Source organism: Heptranchias perlo, chromosome 5 (assembly GCF_035084215.1).
Source record: "Heptranchias perlo isolate sHepPer1 chromosome 5, sHepPer1.hap1, whole genome shotgun sequence".
Classification (NCBI taxonomy): Eukaryota; Metazoa; Chordata; class Chondrichthyes; order Hexanchiformes; family Hexanchidae; genus Heptranchias; species Heptranchias perlo.
This window is the reverse complement of record NC_090329.1, coordinates 118,209,226-118,227,498: the sequence shown is the minus strand read 5'-3', so window position 1 is coordinate 118,227,498 and position 18,273 is coordinate 118,209,226. Positions and strand designations below refer to the sequence as shown.

Sequence of the window (18,273 nt, the reverse complement as noted above, 5' to 3'; positions counted from 1 at the left end):
GGGCCGATTAGGGACCATAAAGGAGATCTATTCATGAAGGCAGTGGGCATGGCTGAGGTACTAAATGAATACTTTGCACGGTCTTTACCGAGAAAGAAGATGCTGCCAGACCGTCGGTAAAGGAAGACATAGTTAAGATACTGAATGGGCTAAAAATTGAGAAAGAAGAGATAACTGAAAGGCCAGCTGTACTTAAAATAGATAAGTCACCTGGTCCGAATGGGATGCACCCTAGGATGCTGAGGGAAGGGGGGAAATTTGAGATACTGGCCATAATCTTCCGAACATCTCCATTGTTCAAAAAAGGGTGTAAATATAAACCCAGCAACTACAGGCCAGTCAGTTTAACCTCGGTGGTGGGGAATCTTTTAGAAACGATAATCCAGGACAGGATTAACAGTCACTTGGACGAGTGTGGAATGATTCGGGAAAGCCAGCACAGATTTGTTAAAGGCAAATCGTGTTTAACCAACTTGATAGATTTTTTGATGAGGTAACAGAGAGGGTAGATGAGGGCAATGCAGTCGATGTGGTGTATGTGGATTTTCAAAAAGCGTTTGATAAAGTGCCACATGGTAAGCTTGCTATTAAAATTGTGGCCCATGGAATAAAAGGGGCAGTAGCAACATGGATACAGAATTAGCTAAATAACAGGAAACAGAGGGTAGTGGTGAACAGTTGTTTTTCGGACTGGAGGGAGGAGTGCAGTGGTGTTCCCCATGGGTCGGTGCTGGGACCACTAGTTTTCTTGATATATATTAATGATGGACTTGGGAGCACAGGGCACAATTTCAAAATTTGCAGATGACACAAAACTTGGAAGGGTGGTGAACAGCGAGGAGGATCGTGATAGACTTCAAAAGGATATAGACACTCTGGTGGCATGGGCAGAGACGTGGCAGATGAAGTTTAACGCAGAAAAATGCAAGGTGATGCATTTCAGTAGGAAAAATGAGGAGAGGCAATATAAACTAGAGGGCACAATTCTAAAAGGGGTAGAGGAACAGAGGGATCTGGGGGTTTATGTGCACAACTCATTGAAGGTGGCAGAGCAGGTTGAGAAAACGGTTAAAAAAAGCATACGGGGTCCTGGGCTTTATAAATAGTGGCATAGAGTACAAAAGCAAGGAAGTCATGATGAACTTTTATAAAACACTGGTTTGGCCACAACTGGAGTATTATGTCCAGTTCTGGGCACCGCACTTTAGGAAGGATGTGAAGGCCTTCGAGAGGGTGCAGAAGAGATTTAGTAAAATGATTCCGTGGATCGGGACTTAAATTACGTGGATAGACTGGAGAAGCTGGGATTGTTCTCCTTGGAACAGAGATGGTTGAGAGGAGATTTGATAGAGGTATTCAAAATCATGAAGGGTCTAGACAGAGTAGATAGAGAGAAACTGTTCCCATTATCGGAAGGGTCAAGAAGCAGAGGGCATAGATTTAAGGTGATTGGCAAAAGAACCAAAAGGTGAAATGAGGAAAAACTTTTTTAAAGTGAGTGGTTAGGATCTGAAATGCACTGCCTGAGGGACTGGTGGAGGTAGATTCAATCATGGCCTTCAAAAGGGAACTGGATAAAGTACTTGAAACAAAAAAAAATGTGCAGGGCTACGGGGATAGGGCAAGGCAACGGGACTAGCTGGATTGTTCATGCATAGAGCTGGCGCAGACTCGATGGGCCGAATGGCCTCCTTCCATGCTGTAACCTTCTATGATTCTATGAATTGTCTGAAGTTCGAAGCACTTTAAATATTACATTTAATTGTTTAAAGAGAACGAAATGGGAGATGGGGAGAGGAGAGAAAGACCAGTCTCGTTCACAGCAGTGTTTATAGAGTAGACAGAAACCACAGATATGTGTCAAGCTGAACCATTTGCCCTGTAACTCCACTGTATCAAAACAATGGCCTCATGCAGGGACTTCTTGTACAACAATTTAGATAAGAAACAAAACCTCAAGAGACCTGTCATTTATCCCTGGGCAAGTGGTTTTCCTTCCATTAAGATCCAAAATGCAACAGAAAGCAACTTTTATGGTTAATCTAATCACTATGAACAAGAAAACATTGTCTGATTCACTATGTTTCTGCAAATCCAATTTGTAACTCTCCCATTAGAAGTTTTTAAGGAGATCGCTTCTCTGCTGATGCACTGTGAAATAGATAACTGGGTAGTGCCGCAAGAAATAATATATTCATGTTAGTGTGATAATTTAGAGACATTCCCTTAACAGAGTTAAATTGGAAGACTTTAATTTCCACATAGACTGGGAGAAGCAGAACAGCTCACGTTCCAAAGGCAGCAAACTACTTAAACATATTCGGGACAGTCTTCTGGAACAATATGTTGTTGAACCAACAAGAGAACAGGCCATCTTAGATTTAATAATGAGTGATGAGCCTGAGTTAGTCAATAATCTAAAGCTAAGACAGCACCTAGCTAACAGTGACCATAATATGATAGAATTCGACATTAGGTTTGAGAGGGAGAAGGGTGAGTCACGAACTAAGGTTTTAAATTTAGATAAGGCTGACTTGAGGGATGAGGCAGAAATTGACCACAACAGACTGGGCAAAACTACTAACGGATAAAACTGCGGATGAACAATGGGCAGTGTACAAAAAAGTATTTGGTAGAATGCAAGACCCGCACATACCCCTAAAGGGCAACATACAAACATAAGAAATAGGAGCAGGAATAGGCCACACGGCCCCTCGAGCCTATTCCACCAATCAATAAGATCTTGGCTGATCTTTCCCGCCCGATCACCATAATCCCTTGATTCCCCTGGAGTCCAAAAATCTATCGATCTCAGCCTTGAATATATTCAATGACTCAGTATTCACAGTCCTCTGGGGCAGAGAATTCCAAAGATTCTCAAACCTGAGCGAAGAAATTCCTCCTCACCTCAGTCTTAAATGGTCGACCCCTTATCCTGCGACTATGTCTCCTAGTTCTAGACTCGCCAGCCAGGGGAAACAACCTCTCAGCATCTACCTGGTCAAGTCCCCTCAGAATCTTATATGTTTCAATGAGATCACCTCTCATTCTTCTAAAATCAAGAATATAGGCCCATTCTACTCAACCTCCCCTCATCCCCTCCCACAACCCTCTCATCCCTAGAATCAATCTAGTGAACCTACGTTTCACCGCCTCTGAGGCAAGTATATCCTTCCTTAGATAAGGAGACTAAAAACTGTACATAGTACTCCAGGTGTGGTCTCACCACAGGGCAAGAGCTCTAGTTATGTAATTAAACAACCTTGGTCAACAAGGGAAATGAGAGATAGTATAAAGCTAAAAGGAAGGGCTTATACAAAGGCAAAGAACAGTAGAGATTCCATGAACTGGGAGAGATATAAAGAACAGCAAAGGAATACAAAGAAAGTGGTAAAAGCGCAAAACGGGAATACGAGAAAAAGCTTGCAAGAGATATCAAGAACCATACAAATATATTAAAAGAAAGAGGCTGGCTAAGAGAAATGTAGGTCCCTTAATGACGGTCGCAGGTGATATTGTAATTGGAAATCAGGAAATGGCAGACTTACTAAATAGCTACCTTACCTCAGTTTTCACAGTAGAGGATGAGGCTAAAATACCAAAAATACAAGGAAAACTAAAAAAAAAAAATCAAGGAGAGGCACTAACTAGATTCAATGTAAGTTTTAAAAAAATGTTGGAGAAACTATTGTTATTAAAGATAGACAAATCTCCAGGACCTGTTTGTTTCCAACCCAGGGTATTAAAAGAAGTAGGGAGGAAATTGTTGGTGCATTAGTCATGATATTCCAACACACTCGATTCAGGAATTGTCCCCTTGGAATGGAAAATTGCCAAAGTCACTCCACTATTTAAGAAGGATAAGAGAGATAAACTGGGAAATTAAAGGCTGATTGTCTAATGTCAGTTGTGAGGAAATTACTAGAATCTGTTATTAAGGACAGAGTGGCTGAGCATTTGGACAAATATGAGCTGATCAGAGAGAGCCAACATGGATTTGTAAAGGGTAAATCATATCTAATGAACTTAGTTGAATTTTTTGAGGAGGTAACTAATGTGGTAGATAAGGGAGTATCTACGGATGTTATTTATATTGGCTTCCAGAAGGCATTTGACAAGGTTCCACATAAGAGACTTAACAAAAATGAGAGTGCATGGAGTTGGAGGCAACCTATTAGCTTGGATAGGGAATTGGTTTGGAGGTAGGAGATAGAGAGTAAGGATAATGAGTATGTACTCAAATTGGCAGGATGTGACTCGTGGTGTCCCACAAGAATTTGTACTGGGGCCACAGCTTTTCACTATATTTATAAATGACTTGGATGAAGGAATAGAGCGCTGTATATCTAATTTTGCTGAGGACACTAAGTTAGATGGCACAGTAAATAGTGCAGATTGGAGCAGAAAGCTGCAAAGGGACACGGATAGACTAAGTAAGTGGGCAAAACTGTGGCAGATGGAGTTCAATGTGGGAAAGTGTAAGGTCATCCCCTCTGGACCCAAGAAAGATAGATCAGGGTATTTTCTAAATGGCAAGAAGCTAGGAACTATGGATGAGCAGAGAGATTTAGGGGTCCAAATACAGAATTCACTAAAAGCTAGTGGACAGGTACAAAAAATAATTGAGAATGCCAATGGAATGTTGGCCTTTATCTCAAGAGGGCAGGAATACAAAGGGGTGGAAGTTATCTTACAGCTGTACAGAGTTCCGGTTAGACCCCATCTGGAGTACTGCATTCAGTTCTGGGCACCATACCTCAAAGAATATATTGGCTTTCGAGAGGGTACAGCGCAGATTCACCAGAATGATACCGAAGCTAAAAGGGTTAAATTATGAGGACAGATTGCATAGACCAGGCTTGTATTCCCTTGAATGTAGAAAAGTAAAGGGTGATCTAATTGAAGCGTTTAAGATGATTAAAGGATTTGATCGGGTAGATACAGAGAAACTCTTTGCTCTGATGGTCGAGTCCAGAACAAGGGGGCATAATCTTAAAATTAGAGCTAGGCCATTCAGGGGTGATGTCAGAAAAGCACTTCTTCACACAAAGTGTTCTGGAAATCTGGAACACTCTTACCCTAGAGAGCTGTTGAGGCTGGGGGTCAACTGAAAATTTCAAAACTGAGATTGATAGATTTTTGTTGAGCAAGGGTATTAAGGTATTATACAGAACCAAGGCAGTAGATGGAGTTAAGATAAAGAGCAGCCATGATCTAACGGAATGCGTTACAGGATCAAGGGGCTGAATGGCCTACTCCAGTTTCTCTATGTTCCTAACACCAGTATGTTCTGGAATTATGCAACAGGTTAGATCCAGAGTGAGGTCTGTCAGTCTGCAAGATGGAATTTGTAAGCCAGCAGTGAGTTGCCAAGTGCTCCTGAATGTAAAGTTGGCTTCATAATAAACCTTTATTAATTATTGATTCTGAAGAACCCTATAAAACAATAGAACATTAAAAACGACACTGCCTTTTCACCTTTGTGCCCCAGGCTCAAATTCAGTCGAGTGATAGGATGAAAGTCGCTGAGGCCAGTCAATGATTTGCTACAGTGAGTTTCAGCAGTCTCAACCTAATGGCCTCGAGTCCACACATAAAACTGCCCATGATTGAAGAATAACCATCTTTTCTCTCAATCAGAAACTGGGTGGGTTTAGACATTTAAAAAAAATGAGCACCGAGGCAAAATGGTTCGCTCGCCAACGTGTGAAACAAGAACCAATCGTGCGTGCGCAATGATCTGTTTGCACACACGTGAACTCAGGCCCATTTTGTACTTGTACAAGCAGACAGTTTTATCGATGTGCACAACCATTTTAAAAAATGTCCGCAAAGGAAAACCAGACCTTTATCATCTTCTCATTTCTTCAAATTACCCAGTAGACCCCTCCACTCCCCACAACTCAGACACTCTGGTTAAAAACTGGACAGATCGTCACCCTTCCCAACTCAGAGCTCAATGGAAATCTCACCCTGCCAAAGGATAGCTGGAGTGGGAACTGGCTCAGGAAGGGATGCGCTTCCGCATTTTGGATCAGAGGAGGGGGCGTGGGGCAGAACGCCACAGTGCATCAGTGGTGGCGCTGACAAACTTAGCAAAGAGGCGTTCCACTCCGCAGCAGTAAGATTCTCCTCACTCTTGATGAATATAAAATTCACTACTTTGAAAACTGAAAAAAAAAGGCCTTTTAATGCATCGAGGACTTTGCTGCAAAGGGAGAGTTCTATTTGCTTGGCATGCCGATGATACCGTTCAGTCCCACTGAGCATATAACAAGCAGGATTGCCACATAATTACAATGCATGGTAATGGCAGGGCAGCTGTTCCTAAATCTAGCTCTGTAGCCATTACAAACTACTTCATGTGAACATTTGAACACAATTTTAAGTTTGAAGCTTTTTAAAAGAACAACCCGATCCTTTTTTTTCTAAATAAAAGGTACATTTCTGTAATTTTTTTTTGGGAGAAGTTTGTGTTGATCTTGCTGAGATGTAAGTTCTGATTATCGAACATTTCCCCGCTTTTGACACTGGTCGTCAGCATTCAGCACTCAAGACCTCAGGCCGACCAAATCTCCCAAATGCAGCTGCAGACTTACTTGGGAGATCAGTGACCTTTCATCCTCAAGCACAAGTACTGCAATCTCTTTCCTGTTTTGATTGTGCCATTAATTCTGTCATTTCACTTGATTTCTCTCACTGATCAGAAGAAGAAAACAAAAGAACGCTACAGAACCAAGGACAGCCCAGCAATCTTAGTGGTAAGGAAAGTCATCCAATAAACTACTAGATCTAATAGAGGCTTTCACTATTACTGTGGATGCTGGGTATCATTTCCATAGCTGTCTCTTGCTTTCTCTCAGTAAGAGAAGACACTCACAACTAAGTTCACTGTGACAAAAGGAAGAAAGAAAGAAGAAATGAAAGGAGGAAGAAAAGGACTGAAGGAAAACAGAGAGGAAAACTACTTTATTGCCACTTGGCAATTTCCTTTGGCCCATGAGCACAGGGTGCTGCTTTCAATCATTTTTATGTTTTTACTGTGAGTTGCACCTCAGGTTTGCAGCCTGTGACTGAATGGGGTAAATTTTAACCCCCAAGAACGGGTGTGTTGGGGGCGGGTGGGCAGTGAAAATACTGTTTTTGAAGCAGGGCCACATCCTGGCTCCAACGCACCTACTGCCGGGTTTGACCCGGACGCAGTTGGATGCACACGCGCTTCTGACACCCAGAGGCATTTAAAGCCGGCGGGAAAATATTTAAGGGGCCAATTTAGGTATTTAAAGCATTTAATACAATTAACTTTTTGTGTATTGACCTACACAAGCTATTCTAACTTCTCCTGAACATGTCCCACGTGGCCTCTGAAACACGCCATGAAAACGGAGGTGAGTTGCAGCCGACCCTCATTTGGACCTTTAAACTAGTGATTGACACGTGAATAAAAGGTGAGTTTTTGCAACAGGGCACTCAGTTCTCTCAAACAAACCTTTGGTTGGGAGCACTGTGTGTTTAAACAGAGATTTCTTCGTTCACGCTCAAGAATTCTTGTGTTCAGACATATTTACCTACATTTTGTACCCTCTCAAACTGACTTCATCAAGATCGGGAGGTGGGGGGGGGCGCAATGGATTTATTCAGCAGTACGTCTGAGGAGGAGACACATCACTATCCGCGGCAGGCATATCGTGCAGTTCTGGGATCTGCGGGTACGCAAGACAGAGATGCGCCACAAGGGCCTGCAGAAGAGCAAATAGGGGACCAACGGAGGGGCCGATGTCGCAGGAGACATTACCTGTGTGCGAGGGTCTACAGGCAGAGGCTGAGCTTCCTGGACCTCTCTGAGGAGCAGTGCCTACGCAGGCTCAGATTGAGACGCAGACGTCTACATGTCTTTCATGCAGAGCTGCTCCCGGCTGAGCCTGGTGGCCACGCATTGCCCGTCACACTCGAAGTAACCACTGCCCTCAATTTCTTTGCCTCCGGAACCTTCCGGGGCGCCACCGGTGACATCTCCAGGATCTCTCAGTCATCTGCACCTAAGTGTATACGACAGGTGACAGATGGCTAGTTTGCCAGGGCATCCGACTACATCAACTTACCCGCGACATCAGCCACAGTGAGAGGGCAGTGGGTTTCAACTCTCTGGCTGGCTTCCCCCGGGTGCAGGGCGCAATTGATTGCACAAACTTTGCATCCGAGGACCTCTACATGAGCCAGGACTGTTCATTAACCGAAAGGGATATCACTCCATCAATTGCACAGCTGGTTTGCGACCACCAGAAGTGATTTCTGTAGGTGTATGCCAGATAGAATCATAGAATAGCACTAAAGAGTGACAAATCCCCAGGACCAGATGGCTTCCATCCCAGGGTTTTTAAAGGAAGTCGGTGAGCACATTGCGGATGCCCTAACTATAATCTTTCAAAGTTCTCTAGATTCAGGAGCTGTCCCTCTGGATTGGAAAACTGCACGTCACTCCGCTTTTTAAGAAAGGAGAGAGAGGGAAACCGGGGAATTATAGACCAGTTAGCCTAACATCTGTTGTGGGGGAAATGCTGGAGTCTATAATTAAGGATAGGGTGACTGAAAAATCTCAAGGTGTTCAGTTAATCAGAGAGAGCCAGCATGGATTGGTGAAAGGTAGATCGTGCCTGACAAACCTGATTGAATTTTTTGAAGAGGTGACTAAAGTAGTGGACAGGGGAATGTCAATGGATGTTATTTATATGGACTTCCAGAAGACATTTGATAAGGTCCCACATAAGAGACTGTTAGCTAAGATAGAAGCCCATGGAATCGAGGGAAAAGTACGGACTTGGTTAGGAAGTTGGCTGAGCGAAAGGCGAAAGAGAGTAGGGATAATGGGAAGGTACTCACATTGGCAGGATGTGACTAGTGGAGTCCCGCAGGGATCTGTCTTGGGGCCTCAATTATTCACAATATTTATTAACGACTTAGATGGTAGTGATTGTTGGAGGCCAATCATCTCAGCCCCAGGACAACGCTGCAGGAATTCCTCAGGGCAGTGTCCTCGGCCCAACCATCCTCAGCTGCTTCATCAATGACCTTCCCTCCATCATAACGTCAGAAATGGGGATGTTCGCTTATGATTGCACAGTGTTCAGTTCCATTCGCAACCCCTCAAATAATGAAGCAGTCCGAGCCCGCATGCAGCAAGACCTGGACAACATCCAGGCTTGGGCTCATAAGTGGCAAGTAACATTCGCGCCAGATAAGTGCCAGGCAATGACCATCTCCAACAAGAGAGTGTCCAACCACCTCCCCTTGACATTCAACGGCATTACCATCGCCGAATCCCCCACCATCAACATCCTGGGGGTCACCATTGACCAGAAACTTAACTGGACCAGCCATATAAATACTGTGGCTAAAAGAGCAAGTCAGAGGCTGGGTATTCTGCGGCGAGTGACTCACCTCCTGACTCCCCAAAGCCTTTCCACCATCTAGAAGGCACACGTCAGGAGTGTGATGGAATACTCTCCACTTGCTTGGATGAGTGCAGCTCCAACAACACTCAAGAAGCTCGACACCATCCAAGTTAAAGCAGCCCGCTTGATTGGCACCCCATCCATCACCCTAAACATTCACTCCCTTCACCACTGGCACACTGTGGCTGCAGTGTGTACCATCCACAGGATGCACTGCAGCAACTCGCCAAGGCTTCTTTGACAGCACCTCCCAAACCTGCGACCTCCACCACCTAGAAGGACAAGGGCAGCAGGCACATGGGAACAACACCACCTGCACGTTCCCCTCCAAGTCACACACCATCCCGACTTGGAGATATATCGCCGTTCCTTCATTGTCGCTGGGTCAAAATCCTGGAACTCCCTTCCTAACAGTACTGTTGGAGAACCGTCACCACACGGACTGCAGCGGTTCAAGAAGGCGGCTCACCACCACCTTCTCAAGGGCAATTAGGGATGGGCAATAAATGCTGGCCTCGCCAGCGACGGCCACATCCCGTGAACGAATAAAAAAAAAATGAAGGCATAGAAAGTCTCATATCTAAGTTTGCCGACGACACAAAGATTGGTGGCATTGTAAGTGGTGTAGATGAAAACATAAAATTACAAAGCGATATTGATAGATTAGGTGAATGGGCAAAACTGTGACAAATGTGAGGTCATCCACTTTGGATCAAAAAAGGATAGAACAGGGTACTTTCTAAATGGTAAAAAGTTAAAAACAGTGGATGTCCAAAGGGACTTAGGGGTTCAGGTACATCGATCATTGAAGTGTCATGAACAGGTGCAGAAAATAATCAAGAAGGCTAATGGAATGCTGGCCTTTATAACTAGAGGACTAGAGTACAAGGGGGCAGAAGTTATGCTGCAGCTATACAAAGCCCTGGTTAGACCGCACCTGGAGTACTGAGAGCAGTTCTGGGCACCGCACCTTCAGAAGGACATATTGGCCTCGGAGGGAGTGCAGCGTAGGTTTACTAGAATGATACCCGGACTTCAAGGGTTAAGTTACGAGGAGAGATTACACAAATTGGGGTTGTATTCTCTGGAGTTTCGAAGGTTATGGGGTGATCTGATCGAAGTTTATAAGATATTAAGGGGAACGGATAGGGTGAATGGAGAGAAACTATTTCCGCTGGTTGGGGATTTTAGGAGTAGGGGGCACAGTCTAAAAATTAGAGCCAGACCTTTCAGGAGCGAGATTAGAAAACATTTCTACACACAGAGTGGTAGAAGTTTGGAACTCTCTTCCGCAAACGGCAATTGATACGAGCTCAATTGCTAAATTTAAATGTTAGATAGCTTTTTGGCAACCAAAGATATTAAGGGATATGGGCCAAAGGCAGGTATATGGAGTTAGATCACAGATCAGCCATGATCTTATCAAATGGTGGAGCAGGCACGAGGGGCTGAATGGCCAACTCCTGTTCCTATGTTCCCATCTGTGTCCTCTGGTTTTCGACCCTTCCACCACTGGAAATAGTTTCTCTCTCTTTATTTTATCTAAACCCTTCATGGTTTTGAACCCTTCTATCAAATCTCCTCTTAGCCTTCTCTGCTCTAAGGAGAACAACCAGCTTCTCCAGTCTATCCACATTACTGAAGTCCCTCATTCCTGGAATCATTCTAGTAAATCTTCACTGCACCCTCTCTAAGGCCTTCACATCCTTCCTTAAGTATGGTGCCCAGATTTGACAATACTCCAGCTGTGGCCGAACCAGTGTTTTGTAAAGGTTCAACATAACTGCCTTGCTTTTGTACTCTGTGCCTCTATTTATAAAGCCCAGGATCCCGTACGCTTTTTTAACCACTTTCTCAACCTGCCCTGCCACCTTCAAAGATTTGTGCACATATACCCCCAGGTCTCTCTGTTCCTGCACTCCCTTTAGAATTGTACCATTTAGTTTATATTGCCTCTCCTCATTCTTCCTGTCAAAATGTATCACTTTGCACCTCTGTGTTAAATTTCACATGCCATGGCAGCTCCCATGTTTCCTTCATTTTGTGCGAGTCCAACATCCTGGCCCTCTTCCACGTCCAAGATAGACTTAAGGGCTGGTTTCTTGGAGACAAAGGATACCCCCTGCAGACGTGGCTCATAACATGTGAGAAACCCCACCAACGCAGCAGTACAATGACAGTCACATCACCACCAGGTCTGTCACTGAACAAGCCATAAGAATGCTGAAGATGTGCTTCAGGTGCCTGGATCAATCTGAGGGAGCCCTTCAGTACTCATCAGCGAGCGTGAGCAGAATAATTCTTGTGTGTTGCCTCCTGCACAACATTGCTCAGCAGAGAGGGTTACAGGTGGAGGAGCTCAAATGTGCATATGAAGCATCTTAAATGCCGGCAACACTGAGGAAGAGGATGAGGAAGACAAAGATGGGCAACCCATCAGCACAGCAGCTGCTCGTGATGCCAGGGAGTCACTCGTTTCCAACAGGTTCTCATAAGGAGATCTGCAAACTAAAGACAGTGAACTACTCAGACCACCTGGAACAACCACCACCACCAGCTCCCCCACCCCTTGCATAAAACAGTCCTTCAACCACGCATACACCCACTATAAACACGCTCAATGGTTCGTGTCAAGTCTTGGCGTTCGTGATGAAGCACACGAAAGGGCGCCTTCACAAAAGGGACTAAAGAATGGACAAGACGTGGCAGTGGTGATGACTATTATAACATTTAATGTGCATGTAAGAGAAAACAAATCTAAATGAAAAACATGACACCCTTGTACATACTCTTGGTGATTACAAAACCTTTGCCCTCCTCTTCCTAGCACTTCTACCTGGTGCATTCCCCTCCGGCTGCAGCAGAGGTAGTAGCAGGCTGCTCAGGTCCCTGCCCTGACTTCGGAGATGCTCTGAGCCTACGCCCTCTGGGTTTTGGAGCCCGTGAGGGCCCTGCCATAGACTGCTCCACCTGCACCTGTGTAGAGGCAGACTCGGCCATCGGGAGAGGAGGCGGTATTGCGGGTACCAGTTGAAGGGGGAAACAGGTGAGACGTGGGAGCGCTTTGAGTGGAGTTCCTAATTCCATGTCCCCTTTCGTCATCATCCCATTCCACGGCCACATCAACAGCTTGGAGCACATCTGTGAAGAGTTCTAAGGCCACGGCTAAAGTATCTGTCTGCCTGTTTAAGGCAGCAGACATGTTAACATCCAGAGTCCGCATGGCCATTGTCATAGCCTTCATGGACTTACTTGTGAGCCATGTTTGAAGCTCAATGGGTGCTGCCATTCTCTCCATTGAAGACGTTCCCACACTTACCTGTGCCACTATTGCACTAGTGATGGAGGTGGATTCCTCCATCCTATCCACTATTGTGGAGAGTGTGCATGGCACGTTTTCCAGTACCTCGCAAAGGTGCAGCTGTACCTCTATCATTCTCATTCTCAAGATGGCCCCCCGGGCTTCAGCATCTGTGTCCAGCTAAGCAGAACTTGGAGGGGACTGCGTTTCCCCCCCCCACCGATATGGACTCTCCACAGCTGGTCCTGCCACCAGTGTCTGTTCATGCTCACTTATGAGTGGTGAATCACCAGGTGACAACCCAACTGCCTAACAGAACCCACCGAAATGCCAGTATCTGTGTTGGTGCATGGCTGGATATGAAGTGACCATGTGCCCTCAGAGGAATGAAGGTCCTCTGAGGAATCGCCCTCTTCCGTGCCTCCTCATCAATCCTTGAAGACCCTGGAAGAGAACATAAAGTAATATTAACAATCATCGCAGAAGTTAGTTTGCAATGAGTATCCTGAGGATTGCAACAGATCAATCATTGATAACATCAATTCATGATGTGTGTGATGGATGTTAAATTTCTGTCACCAGCTATTTGCAGGTTGCCGGTCTTGCCATTTCCGACAGCCAGGCGTTCAACGGTGCAGTTGAGCTCCAAGGCCTCCGCCTCCGCCTCCGCCTCGGTCGGGGCACTATTTGTTGTGGTCCCCTCCAGTCCTACTCCTCTCCCGTACATTTTGCACTCTCTTCTCCTACAAGGGGAAAAAGAACAGACGTGTGAGTGAGAGAGGGAGACGGGGTCACTCAATGGATGCATTGCTTTGGGTGAGGCTGCCAATGAAACAGAAGCATCAGAGGGTGAGTATCAGACAGATTCATGACATTGTATCAGGATTGGGGTGAGTGGGAGTGGTGGGTTCACAAATGGGGAGGTGAGGAAGTGCACAGGAAATGAAGGTGAGTTGATACTGAGACTTCAGTGGGTGTGAGGAGTGACGCGATGGAGGACGCTTGGCAGGACAGAGTGAGAGGAGGGGTAATGTACACCGCAGGATGGAGGTGAATCATTAACTGTACTCACTTTTCCTGACCTGGTTAGGTCATTAAAGCACTTCCTGCACTGCACCCACCCCTTGAGACCGTGCTCCTGCTGCTCAGTTCCTCTGCCACCTCAAGCCAGCCCTTTTTGGTGGCAGAGGCAGGGCACTTCCTCCTATCAGCCAGGTACAGTGTGTCCCTCCTGCTCCTCACACTGGCCAGTAGCACTGGCAGGGCGCTGGCTTCGTCCTTTGATCCAGCATCTCTGCACATTCCTCCTTTCTCCCTCAAAATCTATGGTTGCAATGGCCCTTTAAATACTCCAGTTCACAGCACATCATTCGGATGCGCAGTACGACCGCTGTACAGCTTGGAGACCCGAAACCCGGATGTTACATTAAAGGCCTCCAATTTAGTCGCGATCGCTTGAGCTGACGCACGGAAAATTTTTCTGGGTTTTCCACGTGACTATTCACAACCCCCCCCCCTCCCCACCCCCACCCAGCTCAGTTCCCACCGCCTTGTTAAAATTATGCCCAATATCTCACACCTGTGCCGTGTCTGCCATTAGATGCTCAGTGGGTCAAGCTATGGAAAAAACAGATACACAGTAAAGCTCTCTGCTGCAACAATGTGTGTTAACCCCAGAGTCAAGAGCAGCAGCGTGATGATTTTAACTTCTTACATCAGCCATCCTACACCTTCACTGCCAATGTGTGCAGTTCTGTGTTGGGGTGTAGGCACACTGCCATAAAGAACTGTACTGAGATGGCCCAAACTCATTTCACAAAGCGCCCTTCCTGCTCCACTGACTCAGCGTGGGTTTGGTTCTGAATCCAATTCGTACAAGTGAAAGGATGCTGTGCTCACCCATTCCTCCTCTGCTCCTGTGAATGCTCCATTTGCTGATAAACAAAACCCTCTCTGACCAATAGTGTGGCCCACACACTGCTCAGTTGGTGTCCTGCAGCTGCACAACATAAATCCTTCCACACAGACTTGGCTCATAAGAAAGTAAAACTTATCAACCAGCCAAAATTCAGCAGAAAGTTACAAACCAGCCAATGGAAGGTCATTGTCACCATGTGCAGAAAAAGAAATTAAGTTGCAGCATCGCTGTCCTGGTTCAGCACCGAGTTGCCAAAATTGAACATAAAGCTCATTTCAAAAACTTCATATTAACATTTTATATATTTTCATCCCTTCTAATTTCTCAGACTTTCGACTCATTTTCTTTTCCTTTTTAATTAATTATCTAAATTTTTTTTTTTTACTTCCTCTAGTTTTTCAGGCTTTCCTCCGCTTGCTATTCTCCCCGAGCCCCATGCACCAGCTGCAACCAAAAAAGGGAGAATAATACATTCTTGGGCCATCGGCAATGATGCAAAAGAGCAGTCTGGGGACTACCCTGCCCCCTCAAATATTTCCTCCCTCTTTAAAGGCAAGCACCCCCCTCCCCACAGCAACACTACTGAAGTCAGAAATTCAAAGGTTGAAGAGCGGATGAATCCTGCAGCCCACCACTGCTGCGGTTTCGTGTGTTGGTGCACTTTCTTTATCACTATTCTTCTTCCCGTCATCTTTCAGTTATTGACACGATCCCGTTATCTTTGTTCCCCACCTATAATCACACCAATGTTACAATTTTGTTTACTCCCCTTCCCCCTTTCAGGTGAGTCATTCTCTGATCACAGAAGCACAAGCAAGGTTATTACAATTGCCAACAGCAGGCCAGAGTGACGTTCTGCTTGGCTCTGCTGAGAAATACCTGGCAAGAAACGACAAAATTGTGGAAAACTCCCCCCCCCCCGCCCCGCCCATAATGTCACAATACTTCATATTTAGTTCTCACTTATCGTGCTCTTTCATTATGTCTTCTTCAAGGTCATCATTCTGTGGTTTCCCCTCAATAAAATCAGAGTTTTGGTTGGGGCATGGTGTCAGAACAGGAACTGAGTGTGACAGAGCAGAATCAGCACGAGCGTGAGAAGGGAGAAAGGAGAGCCACCTGCTCTGTGTGGTGGCAAAGTCCAGCTATGTGGAACTGTAGTCACAACATAAATGGCACGGCAGATCTGGTAATGATAAGGATGGAAACTAGCTTGGGCTGTCACTTTGATACATCGCTTCATACAGTGGTGGGATTTGGCTAGCTGTCTATATGTTGTGTTATTAAGAAGCTAACTCCCACCCGTTAAGGGTTCAGTGGGTTTACACATTGACTAAATTGAGCATACCAGCCAGAAGGTTTCCAGGTTTGATCTCTGGTCTGTATGGAGTTAACTCAGACGAGAGCACAAGGACCAGAGTTAGGGGTGCTACAGTTGGCCTCAATGCTGCTGGGTTGGAAGGGTGAAAAAGACAGACTTACATTTATAGATCACCTCAGGGCATCCCAAATTGCTTTACAGCCAATGAAGTACTTTTGAAGTGTTGTCACTGTTATAATGTAGGAAACGCAGCAGCCAAATTGCAAACAGCAAGATCCCACAAATAACAGTGTGATAATGACCAGATCAACTGTTTTTAGGTGTTGGTTGAGGGATAAATATTGGCCAGGACATCGGGAAGGACTCCCCCGCTCTTCTTCGAAATAGAGCCATGGGATCTTTTCCATCCACCCAAGGGGGCAAACAGGGCCTCGGTTTAACGTCTCATCCGAAAGACGGCACCTCCGACAGTGCAGCACTCCCTGCGCTGAAGTGTCAGAGAAATAAATCAATTTTCATAACTTATTTTTTGACAACTGGTTATGTTCTTCAGGAGAGCATCAGGGGGGAAAACTGATGAAAAACTGGTGATTTTGATTGGGCCCCAAATGTAGGCCGGGCAGTTTCCCACAGAGATGGAGTGTCCAGCGCTCAATTCACCATGGTTGCTGACACATTGCTCCTAAAAGGTCGATTAGAGGAGTACACCAATAAATGCCTTGGAGCAGCTTCCTGTCCAGGGATGTTGACAAGGGCATGGTATGTGAGAACACAAAAAGGGAAGAAATTTAATTTTAAAATATGATTTAAAAAGAAACCTTGATACAGAGAAGCATTTGTAACCGAAAGTGAGAATAATCTTTCTGTTTCTTTCCCAAAAATGTTTTAAATTTGTTATTTTGTTTGTACAGGGTAATAATTCAGTCATGATGCTGTGCAGCTCAGACAAAAGGTTCTCAAAGGTTTACGATTTTATTTTGAGCTCAGCTATTGACAATAGTACACACTTTTGACACACTAGTACAGTTAGAGAAAACATTTAGGCCATCCAATAAGCAGGAGGCCAGGGTTGAAAAGACTGTCCTGGGCTGGGGGGGGGGGGGGGGGAAAGGATCTTGAATGGGCCATTCTTGTCAAAGTGTTTACTTCTAATGAATTTACTGTAAGGAAATTTATAATCCGATATGAAATGATAAAGAAATAATCAAGAGTTAAAATAACTTCACATACGAACACCAGCTTACAGACTGACACAAGCTGTGCAGTCCAGATCCAATCGGTTGCATAAGTGAAGTGTTGATACAACACTTACTGCTGGAAAAGGAAGACATCTTAATTGTAATCGTCCAACTGACATGTTGGGACATATAGGGGATTCAGGCACTAACCCTAATGCAGTGCATCCCGTGCACGGTTTACTTCCACAGTTTGCGCCAGGAACACTGATTTATAAAATCTACCCAATCATTACAGCAAGGAGGGTCACATTAAGAACACGAGAAAAGACCATGGTGTCCATCATGCTCACAACGTCTAATGCCCAGGTACGACCCAATCCACCAGTCTCTTAGTTTCTACCCCACCCAATTCTCAATGATGATCAGTTAAAGATAATCACAAAATGTATCCATCTACACCTGACTCGCTGTCCTCTGCAGATGTTGTCATCCCTCCTCTCCTCCACAGCAGCACAGAAACCTTGGTATCCTGTGGAGTATTTAACCGCTATATTTTTCTTGTAACCGTTGTTCTCATTGCCAACCACATAGTTCTCCAGCTACCTTTTTGAATGAGTTAATCAAGGAAAATCAATGTGGTTTACAACTCACAAAAAAAAATATATAAAAGTAGGCAACCCATTTTGAATACTACTTTCTAAAGTGAAATACGTTGCTCTTATTCCCATTTTTCACTACAAATGAGTATGTAAAGCTACAGAATCTAATCAGAAGTAGCTGGCAACTAAATCATTCAAGACATAAAAAGTGCCCCCGATGCCTGCCAACTTACCTGCTTCAGTCAGAACAGAAGGAGAGGACTCGGCAATGATTTTTATCTTACTGCCATTCCGTAACCAATAAATATCCACAGGATATGGTGGACCCACGGCCTCACAGGTGAGATTAAAGGGAGCATTTCTTGTGACATTCTTTGGTTCAGGCTCTCGAATAAAGCTCGGCAATCCTGCAAATGTATTTTAAAAATGGCATCAATTAACCATGAGATTTCCTAACTGTACATACTATGCATGAGGTAGTCAAAACTGATTTTATTATCTATA

General features: G+C 44.9%; 1 protein-coding gene across 1 annotated transcript in view; it reads right to left on the bottom strand.

The window, feature by feature from the left end:
• Positions 1 to 18,273, bottom strand: part of mertka (c-mer proto-oncogene tyrosine kinase a) — a 150,260-nt gene that overhangs the window by 96,514 nt on the left and 35,473 nt on the right. The window contains exon 4 of the mRNA XM_067985306.1: positions 18,003 to 18,176. Coding sequence (XP_067841407.1) covers positions 18,003 to 18,176 — 174 coding nt within the window. The remainder of the gene's footprint in view (positions 1 to 18,002; positions 18,177 to 18,273) is intronic.